Raw genomic sequence first — 18,930 nt, forward strand, 5'->3', positions numbered from 1 at the left:
TGTGATTTTTGTTATCCCTTGGGGTTTTGCTTTGGCCCTAAGTTTGCTTGTACTGACCCTGCTCTTCCAGTCTTCTACGAAGGTCACTGTCGGATCTGCAGTATTTTTTGAACTCACTGTACAATTCTTTGATTTTCGATGGTTTTTCTCTGGCAAGATGGCCTGCGAAGGCTCCGATGCGGAGGCCTTTGATTGCTGCTTCAATTGGTACGTCTTCGGGTACATTGGGAGCTCTGGCTTTGAGATGAACAAATTTTTGGTAGTATTCCTTGAGAGATTCCCCTTGCTGCTGCTTGCATTGGAGAGATCAGAGGCCGTTAAAGATTTACTTGAGAACCCTTTGAAGTTGGCCATGATTTTGTCACGGAGGTTTTCCCAAGAGTATACAAACTTTGGTTTCAGCATAGAATACCATGCGAGGGCATCATCTTCGGCTGCGATGACAAAAGACTTTGCTGGGACGATGTCATTTCCGCCAGCTAAGGCTATTGCAGCTTCGAAGCTCATGATGAATTGACGGGGGTCTATTTGGCCATTGAACTTTGGCAAGGAAATTGCCTTGTATGTTGATGGCCAAGGAGAGCTCTGTAAGCCTTCGGATAGCGGGGACCTATTGTCAATGGATCTTGGAGGTGGTACAAGGCTACTAGATGTGCCGAAGATTCGATGAAGTTGAGAGGTTGACAGCTGGCTGCCTTGGTTTTGCAGAACTAGCAGAGGCTAGTTAGAGTTGTGCGAAGACGGAGGGTTTGGTAGTAAGCTTTTGATTTTAGCTTGCAAGATTACCAACTGTTGCCTTACTTTTGTTGCTTGCTGAGACATTAGTGCGGCCCTTTGGTTATCAGCGTAGGCTGCAGCTAACCTGTCTCTTTCCTGCTGAGCCTACTGAAGTTGGGCATGCAACTGCTGCAGTGTATGTTCTAGTGTTCGGTTTTGGGCTGGCTACGCTGGCTGCCCTCCTTCGGTTGTTGGCTGATCTGCCGCAGCCACCTCTTCTTCTTTGGCCTCCGCACCTTCTTGAGGTTGTGGGCTGGCAAAAGTGCTTGGAGTGTTACGCCTGGGTCTTCCCCACATAGGGGCTTCCTCCCCCCTCTGGGTGCGGGCGAAGGTCATTCTTTTTCCTGCCATTGTAGGTTTGCACTTGGCCTAGCACGGTGGGAGCCAATGTTGGGAGAAGTGTCCCAACAGGCAAAGTACTTGGGGGCCTTCACCGATGAAGGTGGGGGGCGAAGGCTAACTCAAACAAGACGATACCTCATGTGACACAATTAGGGTTTTATTCATTTGTTGGACTCTCTCTTTACATGGGGTTGCTCTCCCCTTTTATAGGTCACTGTACAAAGTAAAGTCCTTTTACATTTATACGTTGTAACCGACACGGCATATCCTAGGGATATTCCTGTACAACTAGAGACCTTCTGGAGTATCTTTAGCCTTCTCCTTCCTAACCGCCTTTACTCCATTGGCCTCGCTTGAAGCCCGCTGGAGGACCAACAGGCGTGCAGAATGAGCTTCCTCTGAGAGCCTGGTTCGGCCTTCGCTGCAGTGCCTTCGTTTCCACTGGGCCTTCGCGTGGTCGTGCTGTTGTGAGCGAAGTCCGTATGAGACCCCCATCTTGCGGTATGCTCTGAGTCTTCGCTGGAGGTGTCTTCACAGGCCCTGTGCCTTTGCCTAGACCGGGGGCACCGCCGAAGGCACCTGCACAAAGAAAAACACAACAGTCCACATTCCAGATTAACTATTACTCCCTCTATCCCAGATTAAATGGACGTCTGGAGTTCAAATTTTTTCCCAATTTAATCGATCACATAGGCGTGAAGTCCAATGTCTGTAGCAGTAGAAGACAAAAGTTTATGGAACAGCGTGGGACCAACGGAGGGAACTGACGGAGTGCGGGTACTCTCATCCACTCGTTTTTGCACTGCAGCACTAGTCGTCTGTCCTTGTCCCCTCACACAATAGCGTTGCAGCTTCTGCATTCATGTCACCTCGTACCAGTATAGGGGCAAAAACGTAATTTTTTAGCAGCACTAATTTACAGCTTCGTATTCCAGACGTGCGATTATTATGGGACGGTTAGCAGCACTAATTTACAGCTTCGTATTCCAGACGTGCGATTATTACGGGACCGAGAGAGTAGTCGTTTGGCAAAGGGAAGGAGGGGCTTGCCTTCACGACCAAGACATCTGTGTCCCAACACAGGACAAACGGGGCGATGAAAGATCAATACATCATAGCTGCTAAAATCAGAGGAGGGCTGCATTTTTTTGGTTTTTTTTTCGAATAAAGGAGGGCTGCATTGCAACAGCTCACCCAGCCCAGGAGTCGGCCAGGGGCTTTCACAGATGAGGCGGACGATGGCGTAGAAGCGCGAGCTGGTGCTGAGAATCCATGGAGCTGACACAACAGCTCGCATCTTGCCCTGGGAAACCATCGCAGGTAGCCTTACGAAGAGTAGGAGCTGTGAAGCCAAGAGCTCCGGGGCGAGTAGCGGCACGTAGAGGGGGCTGCCGCTGCAACAGCCCTCGTCTCCGCGGCACCGCCCAGATCCACCCCACGTCGCAGTAGTTGCCGCTCGCCTCCGCGCTGCCATAGATCTGGCCGCCGATGGGGAACAGGAGAAGGGAGGCAGAGACGAAAAGCAAAATGGATTTCGATCCACGGACGCGAAGGGAGTAGAAGTTCAATGAATAAAATTCTCGGGTCCGCCACGCTTCCAACCTTCGCCTGCTCACCGTCGCTGCCTGCGTGGGGTCGTGCAGGAGAAGGTCCACCAGCCAGCGATTGTTCCTCTACGAACCCACGCGATGTCTGGCTGAGAGCCTGCCATGCGTCGACGCGTGCGAGGATGTCCGCGGCCCCGTGAAATGCTCTGGTGCGAGGAATTCACGGTACTGCCTCCTTAAAAAAATGCAATTCTCAGGAGTTAAACCATTTTAATTTTTATTAAAATTTATATAAAAAATTACTAACATTTATAATACAAAATAAGTACTAATAGATTAATGATTAAATATGTTTTCATAATAAATCTTGTTTGAAACATAAATATTAATACTAATCACTATAAACTTAATCAAATTTTAGCAAATTTAACCGACGTGAATCCCATACTTACGTTCATTCCGGGACGGAGGGAGTAGTCTTTAAGGAACCTGATGTTAACGAGGCTATGAAGCAGCGGCGAGTCCAGCACAAATTTTACGAACTCTGTCCGTTCGACCGTACAGCGTGGTGCAGACAAGTGTAGCCATTTGTTTGGTGGTAGGGAGCATCTGGACAATGTTCCAGAAGCTCACTAGCAACATCCACATGGCCTTCATATGTATATGTATGCGGCTTTAAAGAGAAGAGGTTCAACGTTTTTGGCTTCACCTGAGTACCCTAAAGACCGGTCGTGTTTCAGCAATACTTTTAGCACCTCAGTCTTGTTCCAACTTACAGCCAGCTCTATTGGAGTGTTTTTTTTTCTTGTCTACTTGTCTTGCCAGCCCAGGACGTTTCATCATAATTCTTTCAGCAATGACTACATACAAGTAAAGCAGTAGTAAATTAATACGGTGAACGGCTATAGAAATGTAACGACGGCAATTACAATATATCAGTGTTATCAGAGTAGAGAGTAGTACTCTCTCCGTGTCAGCAAACTTGAAATGCTACGACTCTCCAAGAAAATTGGAATAACTTATGATTTTCAATGGAGGGAGTATTATACTGTACCAGATGCTCGGCAGAGTTAACGTTTCTCACGGCAGCATGCAGAGCATTGTAGCCGTAGGCTCCTCCGTGAGCACTGAGCAGAATCAGGAATCTCCAGCAGTTTCCTCCTAATTCCTCATCACCGTGACGAACATGGGTGACTCGCCGTACCGGTTCACAGCCTGCGACAGAGCGGGCTCTGCTTCTATCAGCTCCAGCACTAGCTTCCTATATCCACGGCGGGTGGGCATCCACGCTTGTCTTGCTTCAGGACCGTCTTGCTCAGCTGCTGATCACGGCAGCACCAGAGAAGAACAGAAGCTACCGAAACACTGCCGCTTTCCACGGCGGCGAGCAGAGGCGTCTCCCCTTCCGAGTTGACTGCTACGAGGAGCGACGGCTCCAGAGCCTGGGCCTCCGTGCAGAACCCCTGGTGGCCATGGATTGACGCGATGTGGAGGCAGGTGTTCCCCTGAGCAGCACGCCCGGAATATCCTGGTTCAGCCTGAGACAGAGCGGGCCCTGCTTCTATCAGCTCCAGCACTAGCGAGTAGCTTCCTATATCCACTGCGGGTGGCATGGTGCAGCGCGTTGCATCCACGCTTGTCTTGCTTCAGGACCGTCTCGCTCAGCTGCTGATCACGGCAGCACCTGAGAAGAACAGAAGCTACCGAAGCACTGCCGCTTTCCACGGCGGCGAGCAGAGGCGTCTCCCCTTCCGATTTGACTGCTGCGAGGAGCGACGGCTCCAGAGCCTGGGCCTTCGTGCAGAACCCCTGGTGGCCATGGATTGACGCGATGTGGAGGCAGGTGTTCCCCTGTGGCGTCCTTCTGAGCAGCACGCCCGGAATATCCTGATTCAGTCGCATCATTTTTGTGACATTACCAGATGTGGCTGCGTCCTACATGCCGGGATCCATCCCCTGATCAAGGACGTACAGCAGATGAGCAGATATTAATTATACAAGACATATATATGGATTTTGATTGATAATAAAACATATACACGGATAAAACGTACGTAATACCAAGACTATAGGCTTGGCGTGTTTGCCGGCACTTTTAACTCAATGTTACATCAATGTCTTTGTGCTTCTTTAGTTCATCCACCAATTCCGTCTTGCCCTTTCTCTCTGCGAGACGCGGAGCAGTTTCACCACTGTTATCTGCCATGTTAACGAGATGCTGAAGCTGTGGAGACTCCAGGACATACTGTACAAACTCCATATGACCAGACGATATAAACTTGACCCGCGTGGGTAAGACGCCCCCGGTCAATATGCGATAGAGAAGACTTCTCACACACATAAGAAAACCCCCGAACCTCCGCTCCACCCATACCAGCGGTCCGTAGCCCATGTGAGACTGGGCCGGACTTTTAACATGGCTTTGGACATGGGGCAGACGAGGAGATTTGCTTTTATCCCCAGCCTGAAATTCGCTCCCACCACTACTACACAAATGATTTTGCGCGACACCCCCCCGGAGGCCACCGAGGCGGGCACCTATTTTTACCCGTCACGATAAATGCCACGGTTTACCTAGGCGGGCATTTTTTATTTACCACGGCGGGCTTTTTTGCCCACCACGGTACCCTATTTTTCGTGGCGGACATCTTAAGACGTCCGCCACGGTAAATTGATTTATCGTGGCGGACGTCTTAAGATGCCCGTCGCGGAAAATGTATAGCCATCTCCAATATAAACCGAGGCCCTCGCACCATCGTCGCCGCCTCCCCCACTCTCTCTCTCTCTCTCTCAGCTCCCCGCCTCCCCCACTCTCCCTCTGCCTCCCCCACTCTCCCTCTGCCTCCCTCTACTGTCCCTCGATGTAGGCAGCGGCGCGCGGCGCAGCTCTCCTCCATAGCGCCGCCCCCTACAGCGACGCGTGCGGGACGACGGCGACGGCTGCGCCCTCCTCCTCCCCCACGGATCCTCCATGAACGACGACGGCGCGGGGCTAGGGTTTCAAATCCAGTGAGTTCATCTCCCTCTTCCTCTCCATCTCCCTCTTCCTCTCTCCATCTCCCTCACTCCTCCCTCTTCCTCTCTCCAGATCCGGCGACGGCGACCTCTTCCTCCATGGATCCGGCAGCGGCGACCTCCTCCCCCACGGATCTGGTGGCTGCACCCTCCTCCTCCGTGGATCTGGCGGTGGAGCGACCGGATCCGGCGGTGGATCTCCACCACGGCCACGACGCTGGGACCTCCACCACGGCGGGCGAGGATGCGTCGGCGCGGCGGCCTCCCTCCACCACGGCGCGGCAGGATCCGCGAGGAGGCGTCGGTGTGGTCCCCTGCGAGCGACTGGCGAGGTGGTGGTGGCCGTGGGAAGCCCGTATCCGTCGCCGGTGGGCTCGAGAACGGGCTCACCGGCGGGCTCCTAGTTTTTTTTTGTTTTTTTTAAATGATTAACCGCAGCGGACATCCTAACGTGCCCGCCGTGGTAAAAGTATATTTACCGCGGCGGGCACGTTACACCGCCCGCCGCGGTAAATCGATTAACCGCGGCGGGCAAGGCCGCCCGCCGCGGTTAAGCCACGATTTACTGTGGCCTCTAGGCCGCGGCGGACGGCTTTGCCCGCCGCGGAAAACCGAAAATGCCCGCCTCCAGTAAAGTTTGTGTAGTAGTGCACGAGGAGACGAACACAGGACCTGGAGGGTGCCGCTGGAGTTCTCTAACCGGTTGAGCTAGAGTCCTTGGCTGACCAGACGATATATACAGCTTTACGAAGACATGTCGAACCATATTTTACAAATCTAGTCCAATTTAAGAAAGTTTGACCGATACGAATAACGTAGCGACGTTTATTTTGGGTTGGAGGGAGTACGTACATAATTGGCATATATTTCTTCTTTTTTTTTAGGTGCTGCTTTCAAACATCCAGATGACGCTGCAACCTGCAGCAGACCTCTGTTTTCATTTCTGTGTTCCACTCTGGGAGAGCTGCCAAGCTACCGCAAGATTATGGAACACGTGTCCATCCCGGAAAGATTAATATTTATCCCTGCAGATGGAGATATGCACCATTTTGATTAAAGTATATTTCTTCCCTAAAAGGCTAGCACTTCTGTTTACTGTCTGGTTGCTAACAGTTATCTTTGAAAAATATGAAGTATGATGGCAAACACTGTAGGCCCTAATGTATTTCTCATCAACAAATTAGCATGTCCAACATGCAAATAAAATACTACCACTCATCTCTGCAGGCTGAAATATTATGTGTTCAAAGTACATAATTCTGGTTTTATTACAGGGATTCCAATTTACCCAAACAATAGTGCTATTCTGCAAACCTTGCAACAAAAATATGTTGTTTCCTTATGTTTTCAACATAAAAAAGATGGAAGCAATAACTGAAGGCGATGAAGCTAGCTAGACCATATCAAGGAGCTCCGAATTGAATGTCCGACCCAACCGAAATCTCAGTCTCAATACGGGCCATTCACCAAGAAGCTTAGTAAGAATGGGCAGCAAAGATGTGAGAATGCAGATCGCAATAGCCAGCCATGGGAGTCGAGGAGCCAGAACAGTGTATAAACCAGTAGCGAATGCTGTGGTGGTTGCCATGTAAGCAAACCACATGAGCTTCTTTGTAAAAGACCTGTAGTAAAGCAAGAACTCAAGATCCTCCCACCTTGCTATGACGCATATGAAGGCAACAGCAAGTGAGGACCACATTGCCAAGGTGTCAGAGACCAAGAATGCCTTAAATGCGAACTTCCTTGCCATGATAGGAAGCCCCTCGTTTCCAGGATCAGTGCTATATCCTCCAGGCAAAGTGAAAGCAGCAGCAAAAGTGATTGTTGCAATGAGGATCGCTACTAGGGAAGTGTTGCCTGTGTATGTTTGAGTCAGTGACTTGATATCCTTCCTTGTTCTTTTTGTCACTTCAGCATGGGCTTGCCTGCGGAGGTTATAAATATTTGTTGCGGCTTGAGGATCAGCATTCAACATAAGCATGGAAACTTCATTCTGCACATAGAAAGATGCAAAAGGAGCTTGGTAACGATGATAGTCTAAATCAGATGTTTCAGGTAAGGAAGATCGATCGACGCGCGCGTGTGCAGAAGATTGGCATAACTAATGATTTTTTGTGGAGTAATTAAAGTAGTACTACATACTAATCATTAGAAAAACATACGAGTACGAACCCAGTTTAATGTCTTGGAATTGTCGGCTGCACCATCTAATTTCCAGATTGCTGAGATTCCCCCGTTGTTAAGCACTGTGACGTCTATGTTTGGGTGAAGCAGTAAAGCAGCCACCATCTTGGGATTGCACTCTCGGACTGCGAGGTGCAGAGCAGTATGGCCGTGTTCATCTCGCATGTTAATGAGTCTACCAAATTGTGGCAAACCCAGGACAAAATCTACGAACTCCATCTGTCCTTTCGATACAGCTTGGTGCAGACATGTCCAGGAGCGATGTCTTGTAGTAAAGGGCGCATCTGGACAATGTTGAAGAAGCTTTCGGGCAACACCGACATGGCCTCTATGTGCAGCAGAAACAAGAAGAGGGGTACCCTGTGAGGAGAATACATACCCTAAAGACCGATCATGTTTCAACAGTACTCTTAGCACGTCAATCTTGTCCCAAAGTACAGCCAGGTGCAGTGGAGTGGCCGTTGTTATACTATTGTCTTCTGTTGCTGCGAGCGCAGGACGTGTCTGCATAATCCTTTCAGCGATATCTGCAAATTATGAAAGTAAAGACGGTCATTATCCATCTAATGACGACATGTGTGATGGAGTGGTAATATATTGAAAGGCACATTTGCTTTGTATCTGTTTTCGGCCCAAGCTATATTTAAGGTATGTTTGGATGCACCCAACTAAAGCTTAGCTAGCTAAAGTAAAACTTTAGCTAGCTAAAAGTTTCTCAGCTAAACTTTAGTTGGGGTGTTTGATACTCCAGCTAATAGACTCAGTTAAATTTTAGCTGGATTTAGCTGGGATAAAATAGCTAAACCCAGCTAAACTTTAGTTGGTCTTTTAGTTGGGCTGTTTGGATGCCTAACAGCTAAATTTAGCCAACTAAAGTTTAGCTGATGTATCAAACAGGCCCTTAACTGACAAGTCCAAAAAATTTTGGCACCCATTTGCTTAGGTTCGTGGCCAATATAATTGACATGCCCCGGCTACAGTAATGAGGAGGACGTTGCACGGGCCATCATGCATTTTGCTCGGCCACGTTTGACTTTGTCGGCTACGAAGGGTTGAATTGAGATCTCCAAGCTAACGCATATTACTTTGGCACATAATGTTTGGTCCAACTAATAAATAGTGCATATTTTGTTAAAATAACCTTTTTGTCATGATTGGTGGCAATATATAAATCTACTATAGTTTCTCCGATCTGCATGGCCCGCACTACACAGTGATGCCCCTCCCGGAGCACTATAAATAAAGGGGTGATACCTCTACACGTTCCCTACGTCAATTTTATCGTCAAATACACCATACTACAATAAAAAAACAAAATATTCGGGGTTACTCAAGACTTGAACTCGCGACCTACCACTTAGCACTAACAACGTACTACAACTACATCACAGACTCACCTGTGAGTACACATACACAAGATTCTTTTTTTTTAATATTTCATAAATTTTGTATTGAATATTTTGACTACTAAATAAACTCAAATGAAAAAAGTTTAACATGGAAGTGTTAAATCTTGTTAAGCACTACAACTTTAGTATAGGATGTGTCTCCATCCGAGATTGTTTGAAAAAAAATCAGAAATGTGAATCTTAAAATATGTGAATTTAAAATATATATATGACACACTAAACAAATTCAAATAAAAAAATTATCAACTATAAACATGTAGGTCAGGTCAGCTACTACAACTTTGGTATTGACTATATGAACATTTAAAGTCGTTCAGAAATTCTAAATTTTGAATTTCAAAATTTATAAACTTAGAAAATATAGACTCTCAACGATCTCAAATGAAAAATATTTTCAACTACAAAATTGTAAACTGTATTAAGAAATAAAACTTTGGTATAGACCAATCAACGTTCAAGGTTGTTTGAAAATTTTAAATTTTAAATTTCAAAATCCATAAACTTAAAATAATATTTTGGGATTCTAAATAGTTTTAAATAAAAAACTTGTCAACAATAATGTTGCAGATTACGTCGAGACCTACAATTTTGATATAAAGTTTGTTTTCATCCATGTCCATATGGAAAAGTTATAAATTTTTTTAGGTGTAACTATTTAGATACAGACATCTTAAGATCCTGTCTTTGAAAAATCAATTTTCAGAAACGGGCACTTTCAATGTCCGTCTCTAAAAATTGATTTACAGAGACAGGCATCCTAAGGTCACCGGCGGTTACCTTAGGACATCCTCCTTTGTAAATGATTTCCGGAGGAGGGTATTTTTCTAGAGGCCATGCGACCATTTACAGAGGCGGCCCCTAAATATATCTGCCTCTGGTCAGAGAGCCTGTCCCCTAATATCATTTTTTTAGTAGTGATAGATCAATCTATTAGTTGTTGAATGGCTAAGAATGCCATATACAGCTACTGCTGCTGCAAATCTACTCCATATTCTTCACAATCTAGAGGAAAGCCCCAATTTGAGAAAAACTAAGGACCTACATCATCTACATGAACACTACTTCAAGTAAAGAAGTATAGTTGGCATCTATAGACTCTGGTTAGTATCTAATACCGGTTTTTTTTTAACTAAGTTATGTTAGTAATAATATTTAGTCTATGTAAGATCCTGTTATGTCTAAGATCAATTATTCAACACCAAGAAGAAGTGAGGTGAGGTGGCAATAGGGGAATTGGGTGCACCTAGACCTATATTTCTTGGTCAACCAAACTTTAAATCAAAATACCTCTTAAATCATGTATCTGATTTTCAAACGGTTTTCATCATAATATTCCTCATGGTTTTGTCACAAAATAAGATTCATATTTGACATATTTTGATTGAAACAATTTTAACAATGTTTAGGAAGGATAGTAAAAAAGGCAATCTTCTCTCTCATAGATTGGCTTGGCCACAAAATCCAAACAACATTTTTATTGCCCAGAAAATTTTGGCTTGGCTGAGTCATATGGCACGGACCAAAACCCTAAAGAATAATAGTACGTCGCCGCCTTTACACATAGATTTTAGTTTCTCGAAAAAAAGAAGGAAAGAGGTATAGTACTTGGCAGGTGTCACCTGAATTGCCATTTCTCACGGCAGCATGAAGAGCATTCTCGCCATTGACTCCCCCATGAGCAGAATCAGGAATCACACACAGACTCTCGAAGACATCCCTGTAATTTCTCATCACCGCGATGAACATGGGTGACTCGCCGTATTGGTTCACAGCTTTGGACAAAGCAGGCTCGGCTGCTACCAGGTCCAGAGCAAGTTGCCTGTAGCCGCTTCGGATGGCATGGTGCAGTGCATTGTTCCCTCGATTGTCTTGCACCAGGATTGCCTGGCTCAGCAGGTTATTATGGCACCACTCGAGCAAACGAGAAGCTAGAGTGACATGGCCGCTCGCCACGGCGGTGAGCAGAGGGGTCTCGCCGTCCGAGTTGACGGTGGCGAGGAGTGACGGCTTCAGAGCCTGGACCTCCATGCAGAACCTCTCGTGGCCATGGATGGTGGCGATGTGGAGGCATGTGTTCCCCCGAGGAGTGGTTGCAAGCAGCACGCCATGCGCATCCAGGTGCCTGATTCCTGGGAGATAACCAGATACTGCTGCTTCCAGGAGTCGGTCCATCTCCTTCAACTTCTTGCATGATTCTCTCTGCTTTCAGGAGGACGTATAGGCGATATTACACAAACTGACACGTTTTATCAACTTGGCATGATATATAACGGATAAATCATACGTACCGACGTGAAAGGCTCTGCATGGATACTTAAATAAAGGTGGAACTGTAAAACAGCGATCATGCTCATCATAGTTTGTCGTCTTTCTCCTCCGTCACCTTCTTGCATGATTCTCTCTGCCAGTTGCAGAGCAGTTTCTCCTCTTTCGTTGGGCAGGTTAATAAGATGCTGAAGTTGTGGTGACCTCATGACAAACCTCACAAAATTTGACCGACCAGATGATACAGCTATGTGAAGACATGTCGAGCCGGTTGCGTTGCAGTAGGGAGGATCAGGACAATGTCTGAGAAGCTCTTGAGCAACACCAACATTGCCCTTAGTTGCTGCGATACAAAGAAGAGAGGAGCCATCTGTGGAGATTAAATGACACAAAGACGGGTCATGTTCCAACAATACTGTAAGTATGTCAATCTTGTTCTCCTTTGCAGCCAGGTACATCGGTGTACGCTCATCTTCATTTTCTTGTCTGGCTAGCCATGGACGTGCCTCCATAACCCTTTTAGCCATAACTGAAAGCAAATCAAGGCAAGAAACAGGTGATCAAAGCTGACGATAGTTATTAGATATGATGTTTCTGTGAAGAAAGTAACAAATTTCACAATCCTAATTATTCCAGTTCTGATTGAAGCCTTCTTTGAAGAAGAGATCTGCCTGAGAAGCGTAAACACCTCTCATATAACACTCATCCCCAAAAAAGATGGTCCATCCACAGCTGCAGATTACAGACCAATCTCTCTTCTCAACACCTCCTTCAAGCTTATCACCAAAGTGTTAGCCAACAGATTGCAGAAAATAATTAGGCAAAACACAACACAAAAATCATTATGGATTCATCAAGACCAGGAATATTCAGGACTGCCTAGCCTGGGCCCCGGAATATCTGCACTTATGTCATAAATCCAGGAAAGAACTAGTTATTTTAAAGTTGGACTTTGAAAAGGCATTTGATAAAGTGGAACATCAAGTCATCATCCAAGTTCTTAGGGCCAAAGGCTTTGGGGGAAAAATGGAATAATTGGATCAATGAAATTCTGAACACTGGGACTTCTTGTGTGTTATTAAATGGAATGCCAGGCAAGGTCTTACACTGCAAAAGGGGAGTCAGACAAGGAGATCCACTCTCACCTCTACTTTTTGTGCTCATAGCAGATCTTTTGCAATCAATTTTGAACAAAGCTAAGCACCTAAACTTACTACAGCTACCTATACCTCTAAGGTGCTCTACAGATTTCCCAATAATCCAATATGCGGACGACACTTTGATAATCATGGAAGCCTGCAGCAAACAACTCTTAACCTTGAAAGCATTATTACACTCTTTTGGTGAATAAACAGGATTAAAAATCAACTACAGCAAGTCAGTCATGGTGCCCATCAATATTCAGGAGAACAGGCTTGAGCACCTTGCAAGAACTTTCAACTGTGAAAAAGGCAAACTACCTTTCACATATTTGGGATTGCCATTGGGATTAACAAAGCCCAAGGTCATTGATTTTTCCCCACTGGTCAGCAGATGTGAGAGAAGACTAGCTGCCACATCAACTTTCCTCAACCAAGCAGGAAGGCTAGAATTAACTAACTCAGTTTTCTCAGCTTTTCCTACTTTTTGTATGAGCACCTTTGCAATTCATAGCACAGTGATTGCTCAAATAGATAAATTCAGAAACTGTGTCTATGGAGGGGGGCTGACCTTAATTCAAGATAGAAACCAAAAGCTGCCTGAACAAATGTTTGTAAGTCAAAGAAGGAAGGGGGACTGGGAGTGATAGACCTCAAAACCCAAAATGAGGCACTACTCCTAAAACATCTGATGGAATTCTTTAACAGAGAAGATATACCATGGGTCTCACTAGTATGGGAGAGCTATTATGAGGTTGGCAGTCTACCATCACTGGCCAAGAAAGGATATTTTTGGTGGAGAGACATTCTAAAACTATTAGACAAATTCAAAGGGCTGGCAATGGTAAATATCAACAATGCAAAGTCCTGCTATTTATGGACAGATTTGTGGAGCAACAAGGTCCCAATGCACGAGAGAACTTCTCAAGAGAAAAAACATGGAACTGGAGGACTACAGTTGTGTCCTGTGTAGTTCTTCGACAGCGGAATCCCTATTCCATCTACTAATAGATTCCCATTTGCCTCAACCTGCTGGAACTCGCTTGGAATGCAGGTTAGCCAACACCTAGACATCTTCCAGAGTCTAGAAAATTTCAGAAGGCAACTCCAAGTCCCTTTCTTCACAGAAATCATCATTTTGATGTGCTGGACGATCTGGCAAGCAAGGAATGGGCTCATCTTCAACAACAAACAGCCTTCAATTCAGGAGGCAAAAAGGGCCTTCAAGTATGAATTTGCGCTACTTCTGATACGCCCAAAAAGAAGCTACTTTCTTGTGATCGAATTATGGTTAAACAATCATGTTTAAGCTTTTTAGTGTGGCTCATCTTTTTCATTTATTTCTTTGTCTCTTGAACCCCCTGTATTCCTACCTATTCCTACCTGTACTTACTTTTAAAAAAAATTAATAAATTACCAGTAGGGGTGCGCCCCTCCTGTTCCATGTCAAAAAAAATTTATTCCAGTTAGCTGTATGCATTGGTCTCACCTGCATTACCACTTGTCACAGCAGCATGCAGAGCATTGCACCCATGGGCTCCCCCATGAGCTGCATGAGGAATCTTCAATAGTTTCTCCAAGACGTCCCCATAATTTCTCATCACCGCGGTGTACATGGGTGACTCGTTACAATTGTTCACAGCATCTGCCAGGGCAGGCTCTGCTTCTATCAACTCGAGTGCGAGCTTCCTGTGTCCGCTGCAGATGGCATGGTGCAGTGCGTTGAATCCGCGCCTGTCTTGCCTCCGGATCGTCTCGCTCGGCTGTTCACGGCAGAACCTAAGTAAAACAGAAGCTAAAGTGGCACGGCCCCTAGCCACGGCGGTGAGCAGCGGCGTCTCGCCATCGGCATTGATGGTGTTGAGTAGAGGAAGATACTGGTTGAATGTCGTCAGGACATGCTCGCAGAACCCCTGGTGGCCATGGATGGAGGCGATGTGGAGGCAGGTGTTCCCCTGTGGCGTGGTTCCAACAAGCACTGCTGGCTCATGTGAAGCCAGGTCCTGCATTGCTGCGTCTCCAGTTGCTGCTGCTTCTAGGAGACGCCTATCCATTGCAGCTGCTCCTGATGACTCAGTGGCTGACGAAGTGGTTGCTGCAAGCTATGATTATAACGATTTTTAACACATAGCTCAAGATAAGGTTTCAACTAAATGTATGTCCATTTAGATCCTCTACCTTGATAGTTCGTAGTACTTAGCTTGAGGAAGCTACTTCATAATTTTTTTTTACTAGCTGGACTATTAGTTATGGTGTTTGAATCCACAAGTGCTAATTTTGTAGCTGTTAAAAATTTGTAGCTCCGAACTAAACACCACCATGTAACAATGCAAAAGACACGAAGACGTTGCCGATACTTGTTTTTAACGAAAGACATGAAGATGCTGCGGATACTTTGTTTTTAATGATGGACCCCATTGAGAAAGAAGACGTACGACGAATGCAGCCTTGACGTCGTTACCGGCGTTTGAAACGATGCTTTCCGATCCACGTCTGGAGGAGAGTGGTAATTGATATACATATAAGAATTTATTATCGGACACATAACTGAAAGACGCAACTAAGAGTCAGATGCATGAACACGGAAGAATGAAAGAGCCCATACCTCGCACACAAAGTCGGGTGCCGGGAGTAGTAGCCGTAGCAAACTAGGAATCCAAGGGCTGGCCAGCCGTTGGAGCAGTGTGTTTACATGCCGACCGCAGTAGCTTAAATGGGCGATGCGTACGTCGACAGCTAACACACACGGCGTCTGAATGGTAGTAGCGTGGGTAGTCAGGTAGTGTGCTTCATGTGCGCCAGTTTAGCCATAAAGCACACACATCCGTCCATACATGATTTCGTCAATAAGAAAAAAATATATAAAGTGCGACAAAGCTGTAAAATGCCGCTAACCACGTTTCAGCAACCTTAATTTCTACACTTTTGTATTTAGCCTTTATTTATATTAGACTGGCGTTTCCTGGTGCTTACGTTTTGCATCGTATTCTATGGCTTCAAGTACCTTCTGAACTGGCCAAAGGCCTTTGTGACAAAATAATTAAGCAGCATGATCTGCGGGAACCAGTGAGAGGGCAATCATAACATCCATTGGCTCAGCTGGGAGAAGATGATTATGTCTAAGAAAGAAGGAGGGTTGGGTTTCAGAGATGTACATGCTTTCAACTTGGCCACGCTAATGCAGACTCCTGACTCACTTTGTGCGCGAATATTGAAGGTAAAGTGCTTTCCAAACTCAAGCTGTCTGTCCGCTCGTCCCAAGGATGGGATCTCTTACACCTGGAGGAGTATTCTCAAGGGAATTTTAGTCCTAATAAAGGAGGGGATGATATGGAGGATTGGGGATGGAGGGAGGGATAGATATTTGGAATGATCCATGGTTCCCCAAGGAGTACACTCGTAAGACGATTACTCCTAGGGGCCACCACCTTATTCGCCAGGTCTCAGAACTCCTCGATCCTATCACTGAAGACTGGGATGTTCAGCTGGTGCGCGACACCTAGCTTTAGAGTAATGGAAATCCATTTCTATTTCGAAAAAAAAAGATAAAAATCCTAGGAAGCGTTCCATCGAATTGGAGAATAGTGGCAACGGATTAGCATACAAATCTGTAGGTATATAAGTTCAAGGAAAATATCTAAATCCCAACCTACCGTGATATAAAATGACTAATGACCAATTCAATCCATTCCAATCCAATCCAGACGCTCTTCAGTCTAATTAAATCCACCCAATATGATCCAATGAAAATTAAAAAATAACTCTTATAACTATCTATAAATTCTATGTTAATATCTAGACCTTAGAATTTAAAAGCTCATCATTGAAACCTTAAAATTTAGCAAACTCGATTAAAATTTGTTAGAGATGAGTAAGTACGACTGCCTGTTTCTTTTGTATAGACTGATATGACTAGATATATAGGAGAACCCCATGTTGAAAGCTGGACCATATATATAATTGAACCTCATGTTCACACCTTATAATTTTATAGAAAAATTGACTAAAATTTGCTGGAGATGATTCAATACAATTGCCTGTTACTTTGCGTAGACCAGTGTGACTAGGTACATAAGTGGACCCCATGTCCAAAACCGAACCGTAGAATTAAAATTCTCGTGTTCACAACATAAAATTTTTAGTGAAATCGACCGAAACTTTCCAGAGATGAATAAATATATGATTGTTCTCTACTTTGTGTAGACCGATGCGATCAAATATATACATGGACCCTTGTCGAAAGACGAACCCTAAAATTAAAACCACACATTCTCACCTTAAAATTTTAGCAAAAAAAAAAAAACTGAAATTTATTTGTTCACAGCGTTTACATGGGTGACTCGTTATATTTATTCATGGCACTAGTCCATAAACCCTTGCTCCTGCACGGGCTAGAATCTTAGCTGACTTAAGCATTAGTTATCATTATTCATGTAGCTACAACTAATCAAAATTACTTGTACTAAACTGTATGTTTTCTCATGTGGGGGCTTTCTCTCTGCCTCGTACCCTCACTAAGGACTAGCGCGGAGCAGGCCGAGGGTGTCTAGTAGGATCAGGAAGGGAAGCAGAGGTTATGCTATCCATAATAGAACAGGGACAACAATTAATTCTAGAGTAAATGGTCGTTAATTCATCATCCATATAGTAATGTCCCCCGGGTCTTTATAGGGCATACCCATGGACGAAAGGAAATTACAGTTGCCCCGGATTGACCGAGGGTCCTCTTACAACGTCATAGGGGTATTGCGACCATTTGTCCCTCGTCCTCAACCACTACCCTAACGTCGTTCCGGAGCTTCGCTTGTGGGACCATGATTTTCTGTCTTCCTTTAGGTGGCGATCAAGCTGACCTCGTGAGGGTTCCCACCAGACAGCCAGAACATGCGGGCGGTCCTTGGTCCTACAGAAATAGAGAGCTAAGGTATCCTCAGTCGTAGACACCCGCCGGCAGCAACGTGGGTGTAATTTTTACGAGGGTGTCCCGGGTGCTCGCGCCCACTAGGGCGAGGGTGGCGCTCGACCTCCGGGCGAGGGTCCCCGTCGCCGGCGAGGCTTATCGTCTACGCCTAGGGGTGCTGCGAGGCCAGAAGCAGTCGAGGGTCTTGCCTAGGCCACGGCGGGGACAGGGTGTCGCGTGTAGGGCGTTCCCCCAACATCTCACTTTTTTTTTTCATTTTGTAACACAATAGGCATAATAAATACTCTAGAATCTCTATCTAGTTGTGACAAACTTTACAATTTCTAATCTATATGTTTGTTCATCCGTAAGCATAGTTTTTTTATGTTTGCATGTCACCTTTTATGTATCGGGCCGAGATGCCACCTAAATAATCCTTGTAAGTCCTGAAGGGGATTGGAATTTCCGAACTTGAAAGAATAAATCGAAATTAAACTACGCCTAATGAGTTCTAGCACAAACCAAACTTGGGGATATAAATTTAGAGATGTCCAATGATAACAAGTCCACGAAGCACCTACATTCACAACCAAGTAGGTCGAGGTAAACACAAATATTCTAAAGTAAAGCAGAAAGGGGACAAGTGATCCATTCACCGAAGTCTGGGTTCCCACTTGAACACTATGTCTCTGTTGAGCAAGCCATCAGTGAACACTCTAGGGTGCACTCTAGCTGGGTTTCTTTTAACCACTTTTATCCACTGATCTCTCTTTCCTTGTAGAGGCGAGATCGAGCACATCTTGAAGATTTCTCATTGCCACGATGAACATAAGTGACTGGTCGCGTTAGTGGGCAGCTTTCAACAAGGCAGCCTTTGCTTCAATCAGCTTGAGCGTCAGCATCCTATATCCTCTGCGGATGGTGTGATGCAGCACGTTGCATCTGCGCTTTTCTTGCTTCAGGATGGTCTCGCTTAGCTGCTGATAGTGGCAGCACCTAGCCTCCCCTAATCGAATTCCACCCCACCAAATTCATCCCAAATCTCTAGGCCAATGAATCACCGCGCGATAAATCTTTGCTCGAGTTCCCGGTGAGGCACTGGTGTTCCAGCCACCCTTGCTGCTGCAGCCTCTGCTTTGGTCTCTGGTGCTCCTGTGCCCTTGTTGCAGCAGCATCTGCTCCACCCACCAGTGCTTTAGTGTGCAAGCTCATGCATGTTTATCCTTGTTTTTCTTGGTTACTCTTTTCGTCCTGCAATACAGTGCATTCTAAAATTTTAAGACAACTTAAGGAAACACTCAAAATGATGTATGTACCTATGGATTATTCCAATTAAAGAGTTTCTCCTCAAA

General features: G+C 45.6%; 1 protein-coding gene and 1 pseudogene across 1 annotated transcript; both read right to left on the minus strand.

Moving 5' to 3' along the window:
• LOC136488672 (ankyrin repeat-containing protein NPR4-like) overlaps positions 1–4,872 on the minus strand; it is a 61,783-nt pseudogene extending 56,911 nt beyond the window's left edge.
• Positions 4,873–7,074: 2,202 nt separating this feature from the next.
• On the minus strand, positions 7,075–14,732 carry LOC136485299 (protein ACCELERATED CELL DEATH 6-like). The gene is made up of 5 exons (XM_066482210.1): positions 14,168–14,732; positions 11,563–12,068; positions 10,894–11,449; positions 7,854–8,392; positions 7,075–7,674 (listed from the first exon to the last, which is right to left on the minus strand). Exons 1-5 carry the CDS (start codon positions 14,730–14,732, stop codon positions 7,075–7,077), a joined length of 2,766 nt encoding a protein of 921 aa, XP_066338307.1.
• Between the last annotated feature and the right edge of the window lie 4,198 nt (positions 14,733–18,930).

Source organism: Miscanthus floridulus, chromosome 10 (assembly GCF_019320115.1).
Source record: "Miscanthus floridulus cultivar M001 chromosome 10, ASM1932011v1, whole genome shotgun sequence".
Lineage (NCBI taxonomy): Eukaryota > Viridiplantae > Streptophyta > Magnoliopsida > Poales > Poaceae > Miscanthus > Miscanthus floridulus.